The 26,478-nt window shown below is 39.1% G+C and overlaps 1 protein-coding gene across 4 annotated transcripts in view; it reads right to left on the bottom strand.

Annotated features, from left to right (window-relative positions):
* Nucleotides 1–7,020: 7,020 nt before the first annotated feature.
* The window catches only part of LRRC38 (leucine rich repeat containing 38), a 71,594-nt gene continuing 52,136 nt past the window's right edge, over nt 7,021–26,478 (bottom strand). The window contains exons 1-3 of one of the 4 annotated variants that reach the window (XM_033007722.1): nt 25,144–25,911; nt 11,918–11,985; nt 7,021–7,675 (exon numbers count right to left, since the gene is read on the bottom strand). In XM_033007722.1, the coding sequence (XP_032863613.1) occupies nt 7,607–7,675; nt 11,918–11,985; nt 25,144–25,771 (765 nt within the window). In that variant the 5' untranslated portion in view covers nt 25,772–25,911 and the 3' untranslated portion in view covers nt 7,021–7,606. Of the gene's footprint in view, nt 7,676–8,152; nt 9,244–9,730; nt 11,986–25,143; nt 25,912–26,478 lie in introns of those variants that run through there. The other 3 variants (XM_033007721.1, XR_004409243.2, XM_009966393.3) reach the window with 3 other exon arrangements.

The raw sequence follows: 26,478 nt of genomic DNA, 5'->3' as shown, positions 1-26,478 counted from the left end.
GGTAAGATTTGAATACTGCAGCATATATTAGGCAATCTGTTAAAATATAATTAAGTGTTGGTTACTATTTCTGTTGGCCGTTAAATATAAGCAATTTTATTTTACCATAAACATAACTCCTGAATGATTCAAGTGCTTTATTACTAAGATTAAGTATTTCTATAATTATTTTTGAAACTGTTGGAGGGCGTAGGGCGTAGAGAAATAACACTGAGAATGATACCTGGTCATATTCCATGGACAATCAGCCTGAAACATAATGCCAGGGCCTTCTACAGAAATTATTCATAACGAGCTCCCCATGAAGGTGTACCATTACTTCCTATTCTCTCTCATGGACCCAGGAAATCTGTTTTGTTGATAGCAGTCTACTTTGGTTGTTATAGAAATGCCTTCAACTATGTTGTCCAGTTCCTTCTGATCCCGGGGTTAAATTAATACAAAAGACTGCCTGCCAGGATAGAGGTCTGAGCTTGTGTCAACATGTCTTTAGAAATGCATTAACAAGTTGCTCCATATGTATAATTAATAGGGACGAAGGAACCCTAGACTGTCAGAAAGTCTGTTCTCTATCCCAGTACATCTCTTATGCTTCTTGATACTTCCTTTCCTTTTTCATGTTATTTCTAGAATATAGATATAGTTCACCATATATTACTCATGGAAATGTAAATCTTCTAAAAGCAATAATATCATAATAAAAACTATTTTGTCTCTCCATGCATCTTTTATACACTGAGCTCAAAAGCATTTTAACAGAGCTTGATTAAAAATTAAGCCTATGTACAGCAGCGTCAGGCAGGTAAGTAGTATCATATCCATTTTACAGACAGTTAAACGCACAATAGAAAGGTTAACTGCCTTGTTTGTGGCTGCTCACCAAGTTAGCTGCAGTGTTGGAGTGAGAACCCAGACCTGAATAAATAAACATTTTCTTGATTTGGTAGCTGATGCACAAATGAGACAAATGGTGTTTTCAGTTTCACTAAAAATAATTTTCTACTAATGACTCTTTTAACTAAGTGAGATACAACTAAAAATTTTTGTCAACCAAAAAATTTAGTTTCATCTCAAAGGAGATAATATTGAACTCTTTTGCTAAACGTTATATAAAGCTTAGGTCAAAGTCAGAGAGAAATCTGACATTTTGAGACCAGATATTGTTTTCTGAGATGACTCAGCTGGAAATAATTTGTTTCACCAGTGAGTTTTGACAGGTGAACTACCTGGTACCTGGAACCACTTTGAATGGTAGTGCTAGCCTAAAAGTCAGCAGTGACAAGTTCTTTTGTCTCAAACTGACAGTGTTCATGAAGCATATTTGACATCGTTAATATTCAATCCCATACTGAATACATAAGTTTCTTCTTTCTGAAAAACAGCACTACAAGCAGCAGGCTCAGAAGATAGGACTTCTGCCTTCAGAACTACTTTTCCAACATTTACAAAAACGGATACCAAACTGCCCTGCTCTGCAGCTGTAAAGTACATAGCGATGCACTGAACAGCACATTCCTCCCTGTAGCTTGCAGGTAGGGAGATAAAAGCATGGACACATGTTTAAGCCGGATCTCTTATTCCTTCCTGATTTTGTGACTTTACAATGCATGTTCCAGGTGAGGCAAACTCAGCTGCACAGGGCACGCTGGGCAGACAATTCAGAGAAAGAGATTTCTCCCTCAACGGCTCTGACAGAGCCGGCCAGGTATGGACCACAGGAAAGCATCCTTCTGTTGAGTTGATGCCGTGGTTTTGGTGAAAGGGCAGAAGGTAGAGAAAACAAGTGCAGCACTGTGGAAAGTGGGATTTGACTGAGTGATTAAGTCTGCTGTCCAGCTGGCGGACACAACAGCTGTTACTGTTATAGTCCTGATAGCATTTCATTTATTTTAAAACCCTATCTTAAAGCTTTAATATCCCGTCCATTTTAAATCACTTCATCTAAAGGTGGCAGCAGGGGCGATCATCTAGTAAAGAACGTGGAAAAAAAGACAGACAAGTCTTACATGTCACTCTATGAGACAAAGCTTCTTATACTTTTCCGTTTAAGACTGGACACCCCTGATTTTCTAGCGCTGTAATAGAAGACAGAGCAAAATCCTGGAGAACTGACAAAAGTTCATTTTTGCTAACAGTAGGCAGGTGGAGAGCAGTTTCATAACCCCCAAATTATTTCCATTGACAAAGTGAGTGCCCTCACTGACACTTTCCCTTTCTGAGCCACCCTGTTAAATAGAAAAATGGACAGTTACCATAAAAGTTTAAGAATAAAGTCTCAGGAATCTGTGGTGATATAGATATGAAACAAGCAGGGAATGAATCTCATTGGGAACTGCAAAGTAAGGCTTGAAGAGGTAGAATAAGCACTGGGGCTCCCCTGTTGCCTGTAGCTGTGGGCCAGGGCCTTTGCCTTGCTGCAGAAGGGGTATGTGATGGAGGCTTGCAGGAACAGTGTATCTTGTTGACAGAGATATCTCAATTCCTGCATCTAAGAAAAGAACAGATGGACTTCAGGATGGGCAAACGGGCAACTAACTGAATGGCAAGCTTTCCTTACATAAATACATGGACCATATGCCCTTGGGAGAATCCAAAGGCATTTTGCTTGATAAAAGCCTATACAGCAGGGGCTCAGTGGGGAGCCTTCTCCTCAGTAGCTGTGTGATTTAGATCAGGTTCTCAAAGATTCAAAGTGGTAAAATAATAGGTAATTTTGAAATCTACTATTTTCTGTTGTAACCCAGCTTTGGAACCGATTCCCTGTGTGACCATGGGTTTTACAGAGAAACTATGCTAAGCCTCAGTTTCTGTGCATGTAATATAGCGAAAGGGCCATGTATAAAACTATATGCAACACTATGTCAAAGCGTGCTACCTTACGTGTGTGCTGCATACAGACTGCACCCAGTGATGCTGCAGGGGTGAAAATGAGGTAGAAGTAACAACCTCATATCTTCAAATCTTTTCCACATATATCCATTAAATCAAAGATCATCTAAAAACAAAACAAAACCAAGCAATCAGTCTAAAATTCCTATAATTTGATATAACATTTGAAGAAGTAAATTAAACCAGCATGGCAGAGATACTACTCCAACAGCTTAGTCCAGACAAAGCAATTATTTCTGATTTTTGTTTTAATTAGATTATCAATCCTATGTGCAAGAAAATCCCTCCCTTTATATACCATAGAAGTTAAACATTCCCATACCTAACACATCCCTCTAGAGATTAGTGTGACATCTCTCTACAATTCAGCTGGGAAGCAATAACACTGAAGTTTGGTGCCTATGTTCAGTAGTACATAGCTCTGAAGTCTGCAGTAGGAGGGATGCAACAAAATAGGAAATACCTATCTGATTTCTCTGCCCTCTGCATTTTAAGAATGCTCACCGAAAAACGTCTGCCTGTCTCTGCGTAACTGTACCAGCAAGGAGATTCTACAAATGACCCCTCACAAGCCTGACTGACATAATCACTACTCCAGCCCCCTTTACAGCCCCTGCTGAGGACGTACGTATGTCTGTACTACTTGCTCTGACAAGCCTTTATTTTCCTCAGTGCAAAGGTTATTATTGCATTTGACTGGGGTGCTCTCTGCAACCTGCCTTTCCTACTGGGCATTCACAGTGAGTGAGGTTACAATCTTGCTTTATTCTGGTGGGAGGAGATGACTCACTATTTGTTCTGTAAGACTACAAGGAGACACCTTGAAGCAAAAAGTGGCTTTGAAGTGCCAGCTTGCTTCACAGAGCAGATGGCTGGGCTAGGCTGAGGTTAAAGACATTCATTATAAATCCATCATCAAACTAGGACTTAGATGTACAGTGATTATCAGACTGAGGATATGAGCTTAGAATGATAACTTCTGTGTTGCTGCCTGAGCTACACAAGACTGCAGTCAAGCTGTGGTGAGGAGGGCCTGATCCTCCTTTCACAGAGCAGAGAGCAATACCACTGAATCCAGAAAGAATCTGAAAAGCTATATGGCCTCTCTTCACACAGAATGTCTGCAGTCTCCAAATAATGCCACCTATAATCCTAAATAAAATTAGTATTCACCCTCCAATGCAGAAACCACAAACTCAGGTTAGTAACGTATATACAGATCACAACTGCAAAAGGCCCACACAAAGCCATTTTCTTTCTTTCTGTATGAAAAAGTAGAGAATAAACACATACACAACTGCAGAGTTTCCACTGTCCAGGCAGTATCTTCATTAGGTAAATTAGGATATTACAGTAATAAAGTTAATGGAGACCTACCAGTCTTTACCAGATAAGGACTGGATCCCAAATAATTTAGTAGTGAAATCAGAATTGAGGCCAACATACAACTACAGTGATTTCTGTCAAAACATACTTCAGGTTAAACAGCAAGCAATTACTTCCTTTGATGCACTCACAGAGTCTCACAAAACCCACACTACTCAGTGGTGGGTAATCTGCATCCCATATGCCAATATTGAAGAAATCAGTCTGCATGAAATATTTTCCTCTGAAAACAATACAAACTTCTCAGCCTAATGACTTCTGTTCCCTCAAGGGATAATATAAATTAGACTGTTAAATCTGTAGTAATTTTCCTGCCATACAGTATAATGTTCATGAGTTTATGGTTAGAACACTTTCTGCTTTCATTTAAAATCCTACATTGCAAGGTTTATTTTAATTTGGTGGTTAAAAAGAGCCATTCCAGACTGAATAATCTCTAAAGCAGCTTTTTCTTCTAATTTTTGTTTTAAAGATTTTTTGGGAAGATGTGGACAATATATCTAACTTTGCACTCATAACATTATACCACTCTTGGAAGCATAATTTACAATTGGATTTTGAGAATTTCCAACCTCAAGTTACTCTATGATAATATATTTATATTTATAAATATGGAATATATTTATATATCACTAGAATATATTTATATTTCACTCCCCTGTCACTTTTTACCAAACTCCTATCTAAGGTTAGTAAATACAAAGACATTTAGGACTTGACATAGGAAGAAAGCAGTGAATCCACTTACAGAACATTTCCTTGTTCTGTCTGTTGAAGATGCATATTAGGGGTTTTTTTTGGTTGGTTTTTTTTGGTTTTGTTTTTGTTTTTTGTTTTGTTTTTAATTAATACAGTCACAAAGCAACTGTATTATTCTGAACAAAGCAGGGGTCTTCATAGTGAACAAGAACTGAAAGGCAGATTTCTCAGGTTATTACTTGGGACACTGCAGCTCTAAACCCATAGTGCTAATTTATAGCCAGTATTCCACACTTCCCTGCCAGTATATAGGCTTTAACACCACCATGTTAAAATTAAGATAAGTATTCAACAAAGTAACTCAAAAATAACGGTCACCTATGAAAATACTAGTCAATCTAATTATGCCTCAGTTTCCTTTTTAATTATATTTATAATGCATCTGTCAATCTCTCTGGTTAGCCTTGTATTTTTAAAACCAGCAAATGCCATATTTATATGGAAACTTTTGGAATTCAGAGAAGTCTTTTCTCATTTTCAAGTATATAGTTCATATTGTTAATAAGGGCATCTCTATGCATTTGCCCAACTGACCAAAATGACCTTAAGGGATTTATTCTGGTTATTTCCTCCTGTGACCCAAATTCACATTTGAAGCCAGATCTTCAAAGGATAAAGAGTAATACTTTAACCCACTGCAGATTGTGAACCTAATCTACTCTTAAGAGAGTGACAGTTTATCAATTTGAGAAAAACTACGGGCAAAAATTGACTAGAATTGTTTGTCAAATATATTCACAGTCATTTAATTCCCTGTTAAATACCATGAAGACCAAACATTATTTCTACTGCAAAGTCTTTCAACACTTGTCCTAATTAAAGAGTAAAACCCCCACACATCACCACAAAGCTATGCCTTGGAATGTCAGCTGGACTGTATCACAGTTAGATTTTAAGCAAAGGTCACAAAGCTGGCTTTCCTGCTCAATTCTCTATTCCTTTTTGCTCATTCTTCCAGTTTCTGATGGGAGATTCTAAGGTGGTGCACAATGCCAGTAATTTGTATCTTGGTTAGCTATTGGTGAGTAGCATGGAAAAAAAAAAAAAAAAAAAAAGGACGAGTCAAAGTCTAATGACTTATATTCCAGTGAAGTCAGCTTGGAAAAATGACCTCACATACTGAAACAATTGAAGCATATCCTGCTAGCACCATTGTCTGGATGGAAGTTTTTGATTTTCTCAGTTCTGAGTTGGTAGATTTTTGTGCAGCCTACTAAGTGACATATCACATTTCAGATTCAAATTCAAGCTTTTAAATAGGGAAATGGTGTTTTGGTGGGGAGCAGTAAACTTTAGAAATTCAATTGACATAAAATTCTGCTTGAAATGGGTTATACTACTTCATATCTGGGTGTGAGCTTGGTGACCTTTAGACCTCACCACTGCTAACAGAAACAGATGAAAAAGCAGCTGAGACCAAAACGACACTGCTTTGAAGCAAACTTGATTCTACTGCACAACTCTGGCCCAAGCTGTTCCACTCCTGATTTGCTGCTCACCTCCCTGCAAACTTTTCACTTCCCACAAAACTAACAGTAGAAGCCTGCTCTGAAGTGTTTACTCGTATGTTTTTTGACAACCACCAAAAAAGCACATTATGTGATGCTAACCCGATGCTACACAATTTCACACGGCTTCATGGAGCTCTGGGTGGGGCGTGAGAACTGATGGGAACTGGAGCGACACATCATAATTCAAGCATTCTGCTTTGTAACAGAAGGTCTCCTGTTGCTCTCTCAGTTTAAAATGGAATAGTTTTTTTCCTGCTAACTCTTCACAATCATAGATGGATGGTTGTTCAGCATAAACAAAACTGTGTTTTTCCTTGTCTGCTGGTTGGATTTATTGCTGTTGATGATTTGTACTGCTGTTCCATACAGAGATAGTATCAAACCAGGATTCCGTTGTTCTAGATACAGTCAAGACATAACAATATAGAAACCAAGACAAAATGGGGAAGATGACGGCAAGGTGAGAGTGGGAATCTGATTAGAAAACCAAGTATTTTTATTACAAAGCACCAGCTATCACTAGATGATGTGTTTGAAGCTCTTCCACAGCTATTTCTACAATTCTATGACAAGGTTGCATTGCTCCAATATTAACAGATAGGACATGAAAGAAATGTGGCTCATGTGCATTACAGGCTGCTTGGCACTCGGAGTCCACGGCAGATCTTACTCTTTAAGAAATTTAACCTCCTAAGGTGTATTTCTGGTTTCCTTTTGGAAGAGTATGCAAGGATTCAGCATTTCAACATCACCTTCATCACCATGAACCACGATGACTTGCGTCCACAGTGAAGCAGCTCAGGTGCCACTAGAGGTTGGCAAAACAGGTCACACCACAGATGAGAGGATGGTTCTCGGAGAGGAATGGTCAGGTTTGGAAGCTATCAAAACCCTGCTACTTTATTTTGGGGGACATGAGCTGAACTTAGAAATGTGCCAGTTAGCAGCCCTGGAAACCAGAGTAATTTACTCACGTAGCAGGTAGGCAGCATATGCTGAATCAGTAAAAGGTTCTGCACGGAGTTGCTCCCGTGGGTTTGAAAGCCAGCACAGAGGAACCTTCAGTAGGGGTGAAGGGCTGTCTCAGGCTCTGCATCGCCATCGGGCTTCAGCTGTTCCACTGAGGCTGTCTACAGGGGTGATAGTTACAGCAAGCTCTAGTACTGTTATACACACACCTTCTCCCTACCGCACAAGTGTGCACACCCTGTCCACATACACAGGTGACTGCACACAGTTCTTCCCACAGTTGAGAGACAAGACCGTTTTTCATCACCTCTAAGTATGTCACACTAAATTTTAGCTCTCAGTGTGCAGTGGTTCACTCTCTACTATATATCTGAGGTAGGCAAGCAGTACGCTCCTCCTTATGAGCTTCCAGAACCATCCCTTCAAGGTACTTTCCCAGTACATTTTTATGCTTCTCTAAAAAGTGACCCATTAATATTCACATCTGAGTAAGAATCACAGCAGGACTGAAGCTGCCTCAAAAAGATGCTGACTGAAGGATCTGGCTGAAGGATGAAATGCTAGGTTTGGACAGTTGCTTCAGGTGATCTTTATTTTAATATTCTGTGGATTAGATTTTTTTTTAAACCAATGCACACACCTCTAAAAAGTCAGACGCTATCTCAATTACATCATGCAGATTTGCTTTCTTGCACATTTTTTGGATCCTCACACATACCAAGATCCAGCATTTCATCAAGGAGACATATCTGCAGGCAGTGTGACAGCTGCTTCCCAGCTCTTTGAGCCTGCAACATTTTATTTGGGTCACGCATAGTATCTTTCCTTCCCCTTGAAGCAGGTAAAATGTCCGCTCATTTCTGACGGTGAGAGATACCACCACTAAAGTAAAGGCCTTTTAGAAGGAAAATTGTAAACAAGGACAAAATTTCTACTGCACACTTATAATCATGTACAGGCAGTGCTTCTTGAGCCAGTGATGTATTGCACAGGGAGCTAAATTCAGCCCTTATATTTGGCACCTCTGTAACTTCACTAATCTTAACGGGGGTTACCTCAGCCTGAGAGGGGAGAGCATACTTGCTCGATCCCACCCACCGAACCGTCCTCGCACGGGGACGCTCCCCAGGTCCACAAAGCTGGAGATGGGATTACCTCCACGTTGCTGCCTTTGTGGAGGGTAAAACTGCAAGAATAATGCAGTTGTGGAGGGGATCACTATGGTGATCACTAGTTCTCGTAATATTCCTACAGGAGAACATTTTGCTCTGAAGATTACATAAAATAATAAAAATCCCCAGTAAGAACTAAATCCAAGTTCTGTCTCATTTACTAGCAATTAGAATTATGCAAAATCAGTATTAATAGTAGGTAGCTGATGCTTACGATGAATAAACATTGCTAACTGGATGAGTTCGATACTTATGAAATATACATTAATGATATTTTCCCCTACTAAGTAAAGTTTCTTATCCAGAAAAAAACATACATTGGAAAATCACTTTGATGTGATGAAGTATCCAGAATGGCAGCTTCATAAATAAATCTTTACTAAGGCTTGCTCTTCATCTTACACTGGATTATGTGGGAGTCAGCTTGGTCTGTTCCTTGCTGTTCTGAGGGGTGCTAAATTCCAAATATAATCAGGGCTTTATGTTGGGTTGAACAAAAAGCTACAAACTATAAACAAATCTAGATCTTCACTTTGAGGCACCATGGTAGGATGAACCTGCAAGTAAGAGCAGAACCCAGTCAAAATAGTTTGAGATGTGACCTCTGCAAAATTATTCAGCCTTACAGGATAATGAAACAAAACCATAAATTCATTATCAAAGGAAGGGTAGACATTTGCTGAAACATCCACTGATGTCTCACTGAAAAGTTTGGTATGACAAATCATTTTGCTAACTGGTTGCAAGTTTTGAGTCCCTAATAAAACTTGCAGACAAAAAAGTGTGACCCAGTTTCTTGTTCCATGACTGAACAATTTGCACCGCTCTAAATATAAAACTGTTGATAACATATCCGCATTTGTTGCAAAAGAAACATTCTTCATGAACTGCACCGGGCAACAAGTTGTGTACTGCCAACCATACTGCAAAACCCCGCTTATAAATGAGAGAATCAGGTAAGTTTTTTCTCCTTTTTTCATACCCATGTACAAATAAACATGAAAGCCCATGTTGAAATTATAAATATATTTGTGTTATTTATAATCATGGCACTACAGAGTGAAAATCATGTAATTTCATTTTTCTTGAAAGAATTAGAATAGGATAAGACAGTATTGATACAGAATATCCTCTCACTGTCCTATTTAATTCTGTTTCAATGTGTTTTCAGAAATAATGATCTTAACAATGGTAGCATTAAGTCACATTGAATAAGCTGCAGAGCTAACAGAAATAAACGCTCTTGTCCTGGTTCTGACCTCAGCGTGGTGCAAACTCCACTGCAAACTCTGTTAGCCAGTGGAGTAACTCCACGGGTGTCAGTGAAGTCACACTGATAGGAGATTAGATTAGACCTACTGCATAACATCTGCTTCAGCCTAACATATATAATCATTACACATAGCCCCAGTATAATGCCCCCCGCATTGCATATCTCAAAGCACTTGAAAAAGATAAATAGTTTTTATGAGCTTCATTTTATAGGTAGTGCAGCTGAGGCACAGACAGATAGTGGTTGGCTGAAGGTCTCCTGGTCTTGCTGATCACTGTCAGATGGGGGCAACGCACAGGAGTGTCGAGCCCTGATCTGGTGCCCTACCTCCTGCACCCCATTACCCCTAACCACGCTGTGTCAGTCACTCCTGTCTGCCTGAACAATTAGCACAACAGATACAAGAGATTTGGAATGAACTGTCCATAAAGACCATTCGTATTAACTGAACAAGGCAATATTTTAACCAAAGAGTGTTTTTTAAGAAATAATAGCATTTACAGTAGTTAAATAGATGCTATTTTTTATCAGATCTAATTCTTTTATACCACACAGGCCTTAGATTGTTTATTACTATGTTATTCTTCACTTTAAGCCCTCGCAGCTACTCTAGATAACACTTGAAATACACAGAGCTTTAAAAAAATATTTCCGTTACAAATATTTAAAAAATATACTTATCCTAAAAAGCTATCCAGCACTATTCCAAAAATCTCTTGTAATAAATGTCTTTTTAATTTTAACAAAAATATCTACCGCTATATTGAAGAGCTCAAGTTTTGACAAATCTATAATACAGTCAGAGACATCCTGGGCCAGATTCCACTCTTGTTTATACAGTTGCCAATTTGGATCATGGTGTTCACTTCCAGCTGTGCTACTCTAGTATAATCAGGAGCAGAATATAGCCCTTACTGTTTTAAAATAACTAAACAGACTGGATACTGCAACAGTTACTTGTGCCTAGCATTATAGGGAAGGGAAATCCTTTACTTCATTGCATCTAAAAATGCAAAAGAATGTTAAATTTAGTATTTGTGCCGTGACCAAAGAGGTGCCAGGCAGCTGCAGTGGATGACTCATATCTAGAATCGTATTCACTTAGAGAAAAAAATTTTTTTGGCTGAATGATGCCTGCAACTGCTATCATTAAATGGAGGATGAATGTTTATAGAGAACATTTGTAGAGAGAAAATGCCAACCTTCCTATAATTCTTCCTACAAATCTAGGAATAATTCTAATTGCATTTTGTTACTTAAGAAGTTGTATGAGCTTAATAGAATCTCCCACTGCTTAGATCTAGGAAGGAGACTATTTTAAATTGCTTCTGTATTTTCCAGCTGAAGTGCCTCCATCTAGCCAGGCATTTTTGAAGTGCATTTAGAACAAGCTATTAAGCACTTATAGAAATCTGCATCTCATCAAAAGGACAATCTGGAAGCTGTGTGTCAGTCTTTTAAAACAGGGGAACTTTTTTTTGCCTTTCTGCCTCTTTCCTCCAATCTTCCAATTTAAATGCAGTGTTTGATTAAGGATCATAGAACTGAACCCGGTCTCATTGCATCAGGTTACATACATAAGCAAAGCTAACAGTCTCAGATGCAAACTGCAATTCCTACCTGTGACCCTCAGGAGATTAGAAGGGATCCTTACACATTGTGATTTCATTTAATTCATGTTTAAAGCTTTTACTCTACTTGTTTTCTTCCTAGACTTTGGCTGATGACCTAGTAACTTATAAACCAAGGAAACTTAAGCATATAGACTAAGTTCAGTCCTCACTGTCGTCTTCATCATCATCGTCATCTTTACTGGGAGCACATCTTTGGAAGCAGTGTACTAGAGTTGCTAAGAAGAAGCTTGATAGAATAGCAGCAATGGAGACTGCGACTCCAGAGAAGATGATGATAAAAAGGTCCGTCAATGACAAACTAAATTTGCATTCACTAAAGCTGACCTCAGATAATTCATTCAGAAAGATTCTTCTATTTTCTACAGGCAGGGAACACTGGATTTCATGGAGACCTGCAAAGAAGAGGAAAGGGAAACAAATCAGTGGAATATTGATAGAATCCTTCTGTTGCTCTGGACGGAGATTGAATGGCTGAAGAAAAGCTTTAGGGTTAATTCTAGGTTTATGAATTTGTACAAAATTTAGGAAAAAAGGAACAAAATCTGTCACTATCCAAAAGCCATTACATAACCCCCTTGAGTGGCTCCTGGAAATTAAGTTATTTCACCTTCAGTCTTGCAGGATGGTCAGGTATGACCTAGGACTGTGACTTTGAGTATTTAGAAAAGTGAATGTTGAACCTGGATGAATCTAAATCTGGAGACCTGGAAGCACTTCCCAGCTACTCCATCTGAACACAAATTCTAACTCCAAAACAGGGTAACAGGGATACTGAAGTTCCTTCCACACCTTGGTGCCTTCTACACTATGTTTTTCCATTTAGTTCCCAAATTACAGTTGTCTTTTTCTTCTTGTCAAAACAACAGCTTAGGGTTAATGGATGCTTGTTTGCCTACGACCTGCTTTCACCCTTTCTCTCTGACTGTCATAAGGACATGCAGACTAGCTGATATTATTCCTCAATGCACTGTTGAAGAATGCCAAGAGCTGGGTTCTTCATAGCAAAAAAATCCAAATTTAAAAACTGATGACAATATAGTTTGATATATTTTACTGGACAGTAAAAGCATACAGTGCACCACACATGCCCAACTCCCTCTTTATTCACAACAGGGGAAAATCGAGAGAGTATAATTAACAGGGCTAGAATGGAACAAATTACAGAGTGAATTAGTCTGTATGGCTGTTAGCAAGATAGATTTTATCTTGCTATTAAGGATATGAATGTAAAGGGGAAATACAAGAATTGTGTATTAATGACACGAGAACAGCTGCTGGTTTACTTGATACAGTTTTACTGTGTCTGCTAATGATGATGGAATGGACTCCCAGTTTTTGACTGCATAGCTGTGTGCACACAGTGTATAGGGAGTTTCCATCCCACAGCTCCACCATATAACCGTTACATCACTTTAAATAAGGAATGTGTGATGATAAGATTTCGTCTGCTTTTGTGAATCCCATTTTCCTCGGGGCTGAATAGCTATGGCAGATGATGTTTCACTGTCAAACCCAGCCTCCTAGGGTTAGTAGCTCAAACCTGAATGCTTATCTGGATCCAGCCCAGCTGTTATGTTGATTTGAGGGGGAGTTTTAGCTAAGTCTGCTATGGATCCAGTTATCATCCTGACTTATTTGACCTTGTAATGATGACTTTACTAAATTTTGATCCCTAAAAGCTATACTGTAGCTGTCATATTTGCCTGAAGTTCTGTTGCCTTCCCTCTTTCTCATGCTCCTCTCACTGACAATGTAATAAAAGCTGCCAGCAGAATAGGACAATGGCCAGTGTGCCCAAGGCTGAATGGTTTCCTCTAGGCAAACTGCCACCTGAATACATGCTGCATTTTTTCTCTGAGCCTGGAGTGCACTGGCAATGTATACCAGATGGTAAGGCAACTTGCTTTGCACGTCTTTGAAACCTCCTGTCTATGGAACTGGCCTGGAAGGTAAAGGAGCCACATGGTTTCAAACATCCTCCAAGACTTTTGGAAATCTGGAACCTGCAGTATCCTCATATATCGTCTTGCACACAACCTGACACACCGGAGCCCTGGAGTGTGCCCATGACTGCACAGGTGGCTAGAGAAACTACATGCTATTGTACTCTGGAGCTTGTGATAGAGCTCTTTGTACAAACCTCTTTACTGAAAGAAGACAGAGTTGTTCACCGAGTCTATATTTTCTTTTCATCAAGACTTGGGAATAGCAACTCTAGGGTTAATGGGAGTGACAAGCAAGAGGGGACACAAATGGATATCCTTTCCTATTCAAAACCATGAGGAATAAGGCAGGAGTGAAAAGCCATAGGCTGGAATTCCAAGACCTGTATCTTTTTAATCAGATTTTTAAAAGTGAACAGTTTTCAATAAATCAGCATGATGTTGATGGTAATCAAAGCAGTTACTGCCATTGTGTAGAAACAGCAAGAAAATGAATGTAACATCACAAACTCATTTAAAGAGGAAGTTTCTTGCAAATAGGAAAGTACCATTGCAGTATTTTGGCAGAAGAGCCTGGTCCTAGTGAACACAACACCTAAACAAATCCCATTTCACTTGTAGCAAGCATGAGAAAAAATAAGGTTCTATACAAGTGGGCTTCTGTAAAGCAAACCACTATAATAGCTGCTGAGACCTGAGAACTGCCCACAGCATGTCTAAAGAAAGAGCACACGGGTGACCATAAACAACTCTAGTTTTTCTATTTCTGACCAACTGCAAAAGAAATTCTCTGGTGTCCTCACCTGTCAATTTTTGAAATGACCTCTGTGCGGAGTGGCCTTGATGAGCTGGAGTATCAGATCTAAGCTTCCATAAGTATGGAAGTAGGAAAATAAAACAAACAAACAAACAAACAGACAGAGGAAAAAAAGACTCCAAAAGAAAACTATTGTTCTAAGCAGTTCTACATACTGCAGCCTTTGGCTCTAGAAATAACTTAGTATGGTAGTATTTATCAAGGATCCTAGAGATTGAAAAGTAAGAGCCCACTTATTCATTACCATTACCAACAGCAGTTTGGCCTCGGATCAAAACTAAGCTTAAGACTGTGAGCTCTATTCCTATTTCCCAGATGCTTTCATCTAACGTCACAATACACAGAAGACAAATAGAAAAGAATCTGCAACATATCGAGTGACTTAAGGGTATTTCTTGTTATGAGAATCAGTGTACTGTAATGATTTTGAGTCTGATTATACAATAACGAGAAATCAAAAAGCTCCTTTCCATGTAGCCATGGGTACTGGAATCTAGGTCATGTTCTCAAACCAAATAGATTAGATGGGAATTTTTGACTTGCTTTATTCTGTGACACTCCAATGTGCTAGCTTAGCCTCAAGTTTTTACAGAATTTTTAGTCATTGAGAATAATAGATGTCAGCAGGCACAATACAGCATGATGAACCAGGGGCCAGTACAGCTAGCTCCCAGCTATAGTTTCAGCCACCCTGAGTACGCACCATCTTTTCAACAAGACAGGAATGAACCGACCTCTCCCATCCACACATAAAGCAGTCTGCTAAAATTGTGCTGGAAGCAACCTAGGACTGCAGAGCTCAGCAGAAGCACATGCCAGTGACTGAGGGAGAGTGGAACACTTATTAGTCCATCCCGTTCAGTGAATGCTTCTCCTTGCTGTGTCGTGACACTATTGCAAAATCTAATACAGTTACTGGAAGCTTTTCTTTTGACTCCAAAAAGAATTTGGAACAGACTGTTCACTTGTAACAGTGAGAAGACTAACAGCTCTATCTCTGGTGGCACATGGAACTTCTCCCAAAGCTAATGCAGTGGTTATATTGCACCAGAGCTTCTAACTGCTCACCTGAAAACATCATAATCTGAAGGCACATGCGTGTCTGCTTAAGATGACATATAAACAACACCATTTCATCTGCTTACTTCCATAGCAATATGTTACTTTATTTACATTATTTCAAAGCAGGTTGTCCTTATGAGAACCCAGTGTGTGTGGAGAAATGATGTTCTGTACTCCACCCACGCTATTACATTCACGCCTAGCAATAGTTCCAGTTTTGTTCTTTGCTTGGGCAGAGAGTAATCCCAGGTGATCATACACCCTCTGCATGAACAGCGAACAAAAGCATGGCTTCTATAAAGTGATCAGTATTAATTATAAGGTGTGGTTTTTATTACTCTGGGTGATTCCCAGGAGTTGCATATAGACTGGCTCAATCAAATTACCTGTCCCCCCCACAAGACTTCCAGAGGACAAGAGAGTGCCGTTTATCCTTAGTGCTCTACTTTCTACACACCTTAGCCACTTGAATGGTATTTTGATAGTTAGTTTGGGGTTTCTTGGTTGTTGTTGTTTTTTTTGTTTGTTTGTTTGTTTGTTTTTTTATTCTTTAGAACCTGTTCAATTTATTATTGTAAAAAATCAGCCAGACTTCTTGTAAAGGGTATCTCGAGTTTGATATTTAGTCCTTGGCTGCAGCAAGAAAACCTTTGATGATAGTTATATATATATATATGTATATCTATCTCTTTGCTCCCACAACATGTTCAAAGAGTTGCTTCTTCATACCAAACAAATCTGTAAATTAAATAACAAGTGTGAGTGTGTTATAAATACGTAGCTTATGTTATTTTGGACAGGGCCATCACATTATCTATCATCACTCCAGCTGTCCCAAGGACAATGTCACACACTGTAGCTTTCTGCTATGTCATCTGAAGATGCAGATGTACTATATTGGCAAGCTGTAATGTATTGTTTGCTTTTAAAAAGGGAATGCTTTGAAGTCCCAGTCAAGGGGCAGGTTCCAGATTCTATGCAGGTTTATCTCTTAACAGTGAAAAAATGAAATAAGATGAAAATATGGGTCTGTACCCTGAGGAACTGAACGTTTAATTAACATGGAAAGTGTGAAAATGCTGGAATTCTAGAACCATAATGTAAAAAGGAGAGGCATGTTTCTAAAAAGAAAAAAAAAAATACATGTGTTTATAAAAAGTGATGCAGGAGGGTTCTAGGTAGAGTTTTTTTCAATGAAATTCCCTGATAGGTTTTAGAACAGTATGACTTTGAGATGCCTTACTATTAGAGGATTATAAGTCTACTGAAGTACAGTACTTACACCCTGACAATAAATTGTAGGCAATTAAGCTGCAGGTAGATCCTAATAAACACTTTGCATTTGTTTCAGTAAAGGACTATGCACAGGCCTACTTGTCTTGCAGAGTCAGAGGCTGAAATAGTTCCGTAAAAATGAAGCTCTTAGAAAATGGATGCAGCCTGAAACCGGTCTTTATACAATATAATTAGTAATTTCCTTGTAAATTAATGAAAACAGGCTGACAATGCTGTAATGCCCCAAGTTATAACTGTACTGATCTTCCCATCTCAAAAACGCCATAAAACCCCGGGTACCAAGTTTCATTAGCATTCTGCTGGTACTTTGTAGCTGTAATTCAACCATGTTTCTCATCGGTACTGTTTGATCAGGAATTTTCAAACAGTCCATTGGCTGGACCATTGAGTGTATTGAAATTGCCTGCTCTTGGATCTGACGTGGGTTTTCCCTAGATGTGCTGACTGATGACATAGTGTATTTAGAGTTTCGTTTTATATTCCTCCAGCTTAAGACAAGCAGAAAGAGGTATCAATTATTCCAGGTCTACTTGAGTATTTTGAAGGACTCCTTGTGTATTTCTCTCTTTGCTGATTTCTAATACCTATGCTAACTATATCTTTTATTGGAGAACTTTTGAAATTCATTATTACTTCAACAGTATGGTCTGTCTGTTGATCCTCAGAGCAAGATTTCCCAGATATGATTTTGGATGCTGAGTTTAAAAAGTAGAGAGTCCTCAATTCTGTTGGGTCTTTGTAGAATTTACAAAATACAGGTATCAAAAGAAATACTTTCCTAATATTCAGCAATGTACAATAGTATGAGACAATGAAAATGCCCACTTATACATACACTGGTATGTATAGGAAATATATCCAGAAAAAGATCTGAAGCCATAAACATTTAAGTGAGCTTCATGCACGTGTCCATTGCTATCTATACAATAAATGTAAGAGCACTGTAATATGCTATTTCAATTACTTTTTCTTTTCTTTTGTAATGTAAAATTGGTATTTGCCCTTTTGAGTAGAATTTAGCTGTTCTCTCATGTTGCTGATCACAGCTGACAGACTTGAAATGTTTAAATGTGGCATTTTATTTCTTGTATGGTATTTCCCCTCCAGCTAGACTCTTTAGTCTACTTAAACACTGTCATTAATATAGTATATGTATTAATAAGTAGTGAGAGAAGCATTGCTTCTGAAGAGATATGAAATTTCATTGGAAATAGCCTCAAGCTATCAGAACAGTAAGGCTTAAAAACCCCTGAAGCCTAGATTTAGGTTCGTAAATAAAGCTTTTTATGGCCAAGTGCCCTAAACTCTCACAGATCAACATAGAGGGTACTTAACAGTTTGTCTCAATGACTAAATATAGAGTTCAACATTAAGTGTTCACATCTGCAAATGCTGTCCTCACATCTTCAAATCCGTGAAAGATGGAAGTACTCCAAAAAACCTTAAGATGGAAGAAACAGAGTGAAAAGCCAGTGGCAGTCAGATCATTTTACTGAAAATGACTAGGATATCAAATTACATATTTATTTATGTATATATATATAGAAACAGATTTGATGCGTTTGTTAGGGAATCTAATTTCTGTTAGGAGTTTCTGCTTGAACAGAATAAAAGCTGCTGAATGTGTGAAATGTCTTAAGGCTTTTAATTCCTTTCCAAAAAAACGGATATTATGTTCTGTACTAGTGATGTGCTAGCATGTGCATGATGCTTGGGGAAGAACTGAATGGCTGTAATGGACAGAACAGCCTGTCCTTTTCAGCTGAAGCTTGCTCTGGTTCTATATTAGTACACGAAGTTAAGGCAGCCTTCTCTACACAGCAGATGAGTAAATAGGTACTGATAAAGAATGATAAGTCAAGAGGATTTACAAAATGCTCAGTTGTTTCACTTGCTTTTAGTTAGGTTAGACGGTCAAAAGAAACCTGTACTCTCATGTCATTATGATGCTTTACTTTGAAGACAATATTTAACATTTTCAGTGAGCCCAGGGCTATATAAATGCCTGGACTAGTGAAATAAGATGTTATTCTGTTTACAGAGTAAGTTTAGCAATAGATCTTAGATTGGAATGGGGTTATAGAAAGAGCCCAAGAAGCAAGAGATGACCACCTCATGGCACAGTCTTTCTAAAAAGGCTTACAGAAATCATTCCGTTCTTTTCACTGCACTGATTCACTTCTGAATCTCATATCTGCCTTCTTTTAGTACTGAATTCAGCCCAAGTTTCCTGTTCCAGACAGCTGCTTACAGTCTCACTGTTAGCTGCTCTTGTTTTTTTCCTACCTCCTCTCACTGTCATCCTTCTCTCCTATTCTTTTGCATGGACAGTCTTTACCTGGAAATAAGCCACTTTACACCAGAATTTACCTATCCATGTTGAGGAGGTACTAGCTACAGAAGTTTTGGAAGTAGCTAAACAGCATCTGTATCAATACTGGCACTAAAAAGCCTTTAAATATCTTAAAAATTTGTAGTCTTGTGCACGCAACTCTCCGAAGTGGAGCAACATTTGACCAAAGGAAGAGGAAAACATGGTCCTAGCCTCAGCCTCTGTGTTGTGACATGGGAATTGCTGCCCCTAATGAACTTTCTTGCAGTAAAGTTCAACGATTACCTTAGTTTAGGTTACAGTTCTGCAAATGGACCCAGTTCTGTCTTCTTTAGGCTTCTTCTACCAGTTCTGGTTCTATTGGTGTGAATGTAAACGTTAGCATTCAGGAGGATGGTGCACTGACACTGCGCTAGCCAAGCCTGCCTGCAACAGGGAAGTCTAACAGTCAGCACTGATCCTCACTTAAATTTGTGCTACTGTTGTTCAGAATAGCTATTTATTTTATTTATCACACAGGCAGCACAAATCCATTTGGAATTCTGCCACTGGACAATTCTGAATGAATTTTTCAAGTCTTTCTGGAAATATCAGTGCACACAGGCTACCCATAAAAATGCTCAGTCTAAACCTTCTCATCAAATTGCTAACAGTCTTTCTAATATGGTTTTAATTGAGAGCAGCAAAATTTTTCATTTTTGCAATGGATAGCGGGGAACTTAAATAGAGTATATATTGAACACAAAAGGTTGAGAAAACACCATTGCATCTGGCACAAAAAACATAGACACTGACTATTTCTTGCAATCCCAGAAACTCTACACAACTTCCTGAAAGATACTGAGAAGAGAAAAAGTAAAAAGCAAAATGAGGGCAAGATGACAGAAAGGAGACACTAGAGTCACATGCCAAGGAATACTTGAACTCTAATTAAAAGTAATGTTAAAAATGCATTAGTCATTAGCAAACAAGGTCACAGGCACAGCTGCCCAAAGCATGGCCACAGAAAGTAAAAATCAGCAACAGAGATCTCTACAAAGCCCTTCAGTGCAGCCACTGCAGACTACTTGTATTCCTTTGTTACAAGCATTTTAAGTGAACCCAATTCCTTCATCGAGATGAGATCCTCAGAGGGGTTCAAGAAACGTCTTTTGCAGTGTTATGCACTACTTTTAAACAGCACTTTTCACTAAAAATTTATTCCATCAAAGCCATTTCTATTTCAACACTGAAATGGAAGCATTCATAAACCTTAGTTCTGTAGGTCATGTGCACCAGCGACAACCTTTTGCTGGATGAGCCCTGAGTTTCAAACAGTATTACTAAAAAAAGTAAGTGAAGAGATGAGGCAAGAAAGGAAAAGTGCATTTTTAGCCAAAAATAAAATGTGATACAGAGCAAGCTCTGAAAGCAGAAGAAAGCCCTTCCAAATATGAGATATAACTGAGTACATTTTTGTAGGATTTCCAGCTCCCATTGAAGCAGAAAATGCGAGAAATCTCAAAGGTGTCTCTTAATCTCAAAAAAATGGATGTCAAATTTCCTTAGACTTCACTGAATTCAAAATTTTGAAACATTATGCCCCAAATTTAAACTCAGCCTATAACCATCTTTCTCTTTATTCAGTACCTCTCTTGCTTTCATTCATATTTTTCTTAATTTATTCTGCCAGAGTCCAAACAAATGCTCTTCTTCCTCCTCTGCCTTCTTCAATTCTCACTTCAGAGAACTTCAGCCTTGTCAATAGCTTTTTTTAAAATTCAAGAAGATGGATCAAGTATAGGCAAGAAGACAGAACATAATAGCATACACCTCAGATATACGATTTTCTTGAATTCTTTGAATAATATGTTTAAGACCAACAAGACCAACTTAGACCTTTGTTCTTTCAAGATATTTTGTGTTCTGAGAGTTTGCATGCCCCCCCATGGAGTAAAACCTCCCATGAAAGTTTTTATACCTATCTTTGAAGAGACAGAGATCTTACAACAACTTTTCTACTTCCAAAGAAATATCCAGTATTCTTAATCTTCATGCATCTCCTAACGGGAAGCCTTTAATATGAATCATCGGTCACAATGCTGCTGTTCAGGCTTAACAAACACCTATAAAATCAAGCATCCTTCTACAGAAAGTCTTTATAAGTTTTATAACAACCATTTTGACCCACAGTGAACACTTTGTCTTCTCTAGGAAAAAGAGCAACTTTTCTATATTCTCCACTTATCACCGTTCCATTGATCTTCACAGTTTCCAGGTCTACTTTGCACTGTACCCACTGATTCATTTTTAATCAAATAATAACTAAATAAGAGGGGAAAAATGTGGTTTGGTTTTGGAGTATGATGAAAATTCTGGTTTTAACACAAGTTTAATGCTGTTTTTTTACAAGTGTAAAAAAAGGTTTGCTGTTTTAAAGTGCTGAGTTTGACTGCAAGTAAAGTGCTGAGTTCAATTGCAAAACTTTTAGTGCAGTTTCTTTAGTAAGTCTGCCTGTAAATCTGGCATGCAAGAGTATTCACTGCCGATCTAGCCTTTATTTAGAAATTTAGGTTAGATGAATAAATGCTGGGATCTGTAAAATGATTCAAATCCCAGCTGTTTGTGTGAAGCGACAAGTTAGCTGTACAAAGGCAGCTCAGCTGGGAAGAGGCTTTACAGACAGCTAGTCAGACAGGTCAGCATGAGTTATAACTTTACAGGCTATTTCTGGTAGCATGCCAGAAAGAAAATGGACCTGGCTTTTGCAAAACGAGTGAGCTGAAGTATGGCTTTTGTTCAGATTATTGAATTGTCCAGGGGCCTTAATTACAGAGGTAGAGGAGCTTCAGGATCAATTATTGAGATTTCGGTTCACATGCATAAAACTCCAATTTTTAAATCAACTTGGTATTTCTTCTGCAAAAAATAAGGATAGCTGTGATTAACATATCGTTTTACTGCAGTGCTAAAATTAAAAGCTGGAGCAGTGGCTGGGCTTAGTAAATAGTTAACAGTTTGAGGAATTTCTCTCAGATACGCAGACAGGGTACATTAAACTGTTTTAAGTGTCATTCAAAGTGAGGAACCACAATGAATGCCCAGAATCTACACCTATCTGGCGATGTATTTCTCCTAGCCATTTATCTCCTGTTTCTTGCTACCAGTTCTGAATCTTGAGGGATGGCTATGCTACAGTGACACTTAAAATGGCAGCCCTGGATCCCAGGCCATCCACAGATGGTTGGAGCGTGTTGCTTTTCTGCTCTGGCACAGCCTTTTTTGTGTAACCCATTCCAAAGCATCCCAAGCCAGCTTGAGACACACAGCAGTGTACAGAGCCTTTAGTTTCTTTGCAGTGTTTTGTACTTTTCATGAAAGGACTGGGGATCACTGATGCAAGTTTACTGTCATTCACCCTTTCGCACTGTTTCCCTTCTCAGTAAACCCACGTTACAAAGTCTGACATTTAAAGGCTGGGGAACTTCAATCTGCTGTGGAACCGTCCTGTACTGCTAATCACAGTTTATTCTTAAAGAAAACCAAGAAAAGAAAAACACAAGTCAACTCCTTTTTCCTTCCTGCCCTTTCCCATTCGTATAGGCCATGCAATGCAAATGCTTGAGCTGCTGCAGAATTGTAAGGGAAAAGCATGCAGCCAAGGTAATTAAGCTCTTTTCTTAGGCCCTGAATATGTATCCCTATCTCTTTCTCTTGCTGTATTTCCAGACAATGCCTGCTGCCCTACTTATCTTGATGTGTTTGCTGCAAGAACACTTCTGTCTCCAGCCTTACAGCAGGACCATGAGGAAGCCAGGCAGTCCAAATGCTGAATCTTTCAGTGAGTTGCTCTTCCCATCCCTCCCTGGAAAGGCCAGGTGAACGTGGCTTTGGACAAATATAACCAGACAAGTAATGCTAATGGGATTAGTTCCTAATGGGTATAATTTTGAAGCATAATTAAAAACTGAAAACTAGATATAAAATGCAATCAAATCATAATTCTAAGAACTAGTTGTACACTGACTTTCCAGAAGTTGCTTTGAAGTCACTCAGTTGTGCCCATATGGTTTTAAAATGTCATTGAGACAGTCTTTCCTTTTTGGGTTTAGTTTTGCCCTCACCTTCATGAATAATGTTTTGCCAGTTTACTAAAAGAGACAGCCAATATTTTTGTGGCAGCAGCTCACAACAATGAAAACGCTGACTTTGCAGGCTTTTCTGCACACACGCACTAGATCTCACTGATATGACTGGGTGCAAAGATATCAAGGGATTTTCTCTTGGGAATGAATGCAAATAATTTGCCTAAGCTATGTTGAGGGGACAGCTCTCACAAAACCAACCATTTGAATATTTGCTCCATCCCTCCTTGTCTTCCCAAATCAAATCTAACTGAAAGTTTGGAAGATCTGGATGAGCTGGTAATTTTTTAGCTATTTGGCTGAAACACAACTGTGGATGAGAGAAAATGCTATGAGAAAGCATCTATAAGCTCACAGGACACTAGAGAACACTGGCAATATAATGGGAAAGCTCAGTCTCTTGAGATTTCCAGACATAAGTTCAGATGCGCTTTAACACACTGTCAGGGCAGAAGAAAAGAGAGATGGCCTAGGACAGACTCTCAAACTGAACAGACTCAGTCTGTATAAAGGGGAAGGAGCTAGAAGTTCATTAAAAGAGATGGAAAACACAGGGAAAGTGAACTGATGTTTAACAAGAGAAATGGGCAAAATACTTGGTTCAAATACAGCAAACTTTAGCTTAGGCGTGAGGGAAGGTGGCAGAACAGGCCCAGGTTTGGTTTAGAAAGAATCAAGATGAGAGTTTCACTGAGGTAGACAGAAAAAAACCCAACACTTCTTCCTCAAATGACCTCTTCCTTAAAACTGTTGTTTAACAGCTAAGAATATTTAGGGCAACCTAGATGAGTATATTAAAAAGTGCTATCCAAGGTCATATGCATAGGAAGAACTTGAGTAACCGACTACAGACTCTGATAATCAAGAAAGGAGAGAAAAGACATCTGAAATTTGTAGGCTCACTGTGGGTTTTCTCCCTTTTTGTCTGAATTCAATGAAACAGTTACTTGACCTCAACCCATTCTCCCGAGCTTCTCCACCAGCACCAGCCTTTTAGCTCTTGCCACCTTCTGCACAGACAAACCAGCTCAGACGCAGCCTGGACACCAGTGATTCCATGTCAGGTAATACCCGTATACCCTCTGCAGCCTTTACAATGTCTTTATGCTCCAAGCAGTTTGCCTTCTGCCAGCAGCTGGGCATTGGGGCATTGGCTTGTTGGGAGGCATGAACTGTGAGATGATCTCCTGCTAAAGCTGGATTAAGAGAGGCTTTGGGGTCAGGTGGGAAATATGGAGCAAGACTCTGGATTCCTTATACATGGCAGTTTTAATGCTCTTTTTTTTTTTTTTTTTCCCCCCTCATGCTTTTCTGAAAATTACTGGCTCAAATGCCAGAACTATATATCCTGCATTTTGGTGTGTTCCAGAATTATTTGAATTTATTCCTAATATTAGAAGCTGTGCTATTTTAACAAAAAGAGTCAAAATCAAGCTACTGAAGAGAGTTTCAAACACAGAGTATCACAACAAAATACTTCCACGAAAGGACTGACAATCACAGTTGCTTAAAATGGGGATGTAACTCTTCTGTAGCAGCTTTATAGCTGATCAGTAAAATGAGAGAAAAATCAGTTTTCCTAAGGAGCTGGCATAGAATATTTAGCTGCTCAAAGGGCTTATTGTAGAAAATATATTTACCAGAGAGAAAATGAAGTCTGGAAGAGAACCAGATCTGGGCTGAATGAATATGAAAAGGCTCTTTCACTGCCTATGTAAGTTTAGGCTATAAATCAAAATTATTAGGGTTTAATTTTAAAATTTTATTTCTTAACTGGGCAGAGGACCTGCTGCTAAAAAGAAGCCAACATCATTTTAATGGACTCATTTGTTGAAAGCATGCAATTACAGTTTGACCAAAATGCAGTTTGGGTCACTGCAGGCAGCACACAGACAATCTGACCAAGAACCCTTCTTCCCTCTGAGACACACATACAGAGAAACGTACATACTGCACTGTAAGCCGCTGAGCTTTACCTTTCTGGAGCTTAGATGCATTGTCCTGTATCCAGCTGAAAAGATTGGCAAAGTCACAGTCACAGACCCAAGGGTTGCCCTCTAAGCGTATAGTCCGCAGGGAGGGAAGCGCTTCTAGGGCTGCCACATTTAGGCTTTGTAAGTTATTGTCATTCAATTCTAACACTTGGAGCTGTTCCAGGTTCTCAAAAGCAGCCTCATGCACATCCACCAGGTTATTGTTTCCAAGGCTCAATTTTATCAGTTTTTCTGCTGATTTGAATATCCCAGCATCAAGCTGTGTTAAATTATTGTAGCTTAAGTCTAAGTACACCAGTTTGGTAGAACTGCTAAAAGTACCCTCTTCTAAAGAGGTGAGGGAGTTATTCCTGAAGTCCAAATAGACTAGATCTCCGTAAAATATAAAGAAATCAGCTGGTATTGCCTGAATGTTGTTATCAGCTATAAGAAGTTTCCGTACATCCAGTGGAAATGGATTAGGAACACTTGGGAGTCCTTGATCCCGGCAATCTATGGTGTGGTAGTCCATACAGCTACAGACAGCAGGGCAAAAATGACCCGCTGGTAAGAAAAGCAGGCAGGCAAAGACAGAAAAAGGCAGAAGGCAGAAAGGAAAGCATGGCAACATCGTCAAGGATCTGAAAGCTGTGATGAGCACCACTTCTAAGAGAAAGACATTTTGCTCAGCTGAGCAGCAGTGCCTGGTACTTGTGTGTGTGTGTGATTGTATCCAGGAGATCACATATCATCACAGATCCGATAGCAGCAGTCTTGGGAGGGGGGAGGGAGAGTGACTGAAGGAGAGAGGGAGGGAGGCAAATGTGAGGATTTACACTGTCAGAATATTATAATGCTGTACAGCGTAAGGGAAAGCGATGATTGGGTAAACGGAGGATCTTTCAAAGGACTCCCTTGCTTTTGTGAGCTAAAAAAAGCCGAGAGCCTGTTTGCATATTTGCTGTATATTCCAGCAAACAGGAAATCACACCTGATCCTGTGACTCTGACAGCAACAGCTTATGCTTAAAAAGCCCTTCAGGTAATAAACCCTGACAAAATCACTTATTTTGTGTCTGCATGAGCCTACATCAAGGTGACCAACACCCTATAGAAATGCAAGCGAAGGTCAGGTAAGTATCCTGGTTGGCTGCTAAGCACAATTCTCCCTCTCCTTTGTGAAACAGGGAGTAGAAGAGCAGCAAGGAGGGGAGCCCAAAGACAAGGAACCGTGACTTGTGCTGTTTCTGGATGCCTTCTCAGCTTTTAGAGCAAGCATGTTACCATTATTTAAATATGACTCATTATCTTTTAACCAAGAAGTACAACCTACTGTAAC

Source organism: Tyto alba, unplaced genomic scaffold (assembly GCF_018691265.1).
Source record: "Tyto alba isolate M040663 unplaced genomic scaffold, T.alba_DEE_v4.0 Super-Scaffold_20000042, whole genome shotgun sequence".
In the NCBI taxonomy this organism is placed as follows: Eukaryota; Metazoa; Chordata; class Aves; order Strigiformes; family Tytonidae; genus Tyto; species Tyto alba.
The sequence above is the reverse complement of the archived record's forward strand: the minus strand, read 5'-3'. Positions and strand labels throughout refer to the sequence as shown.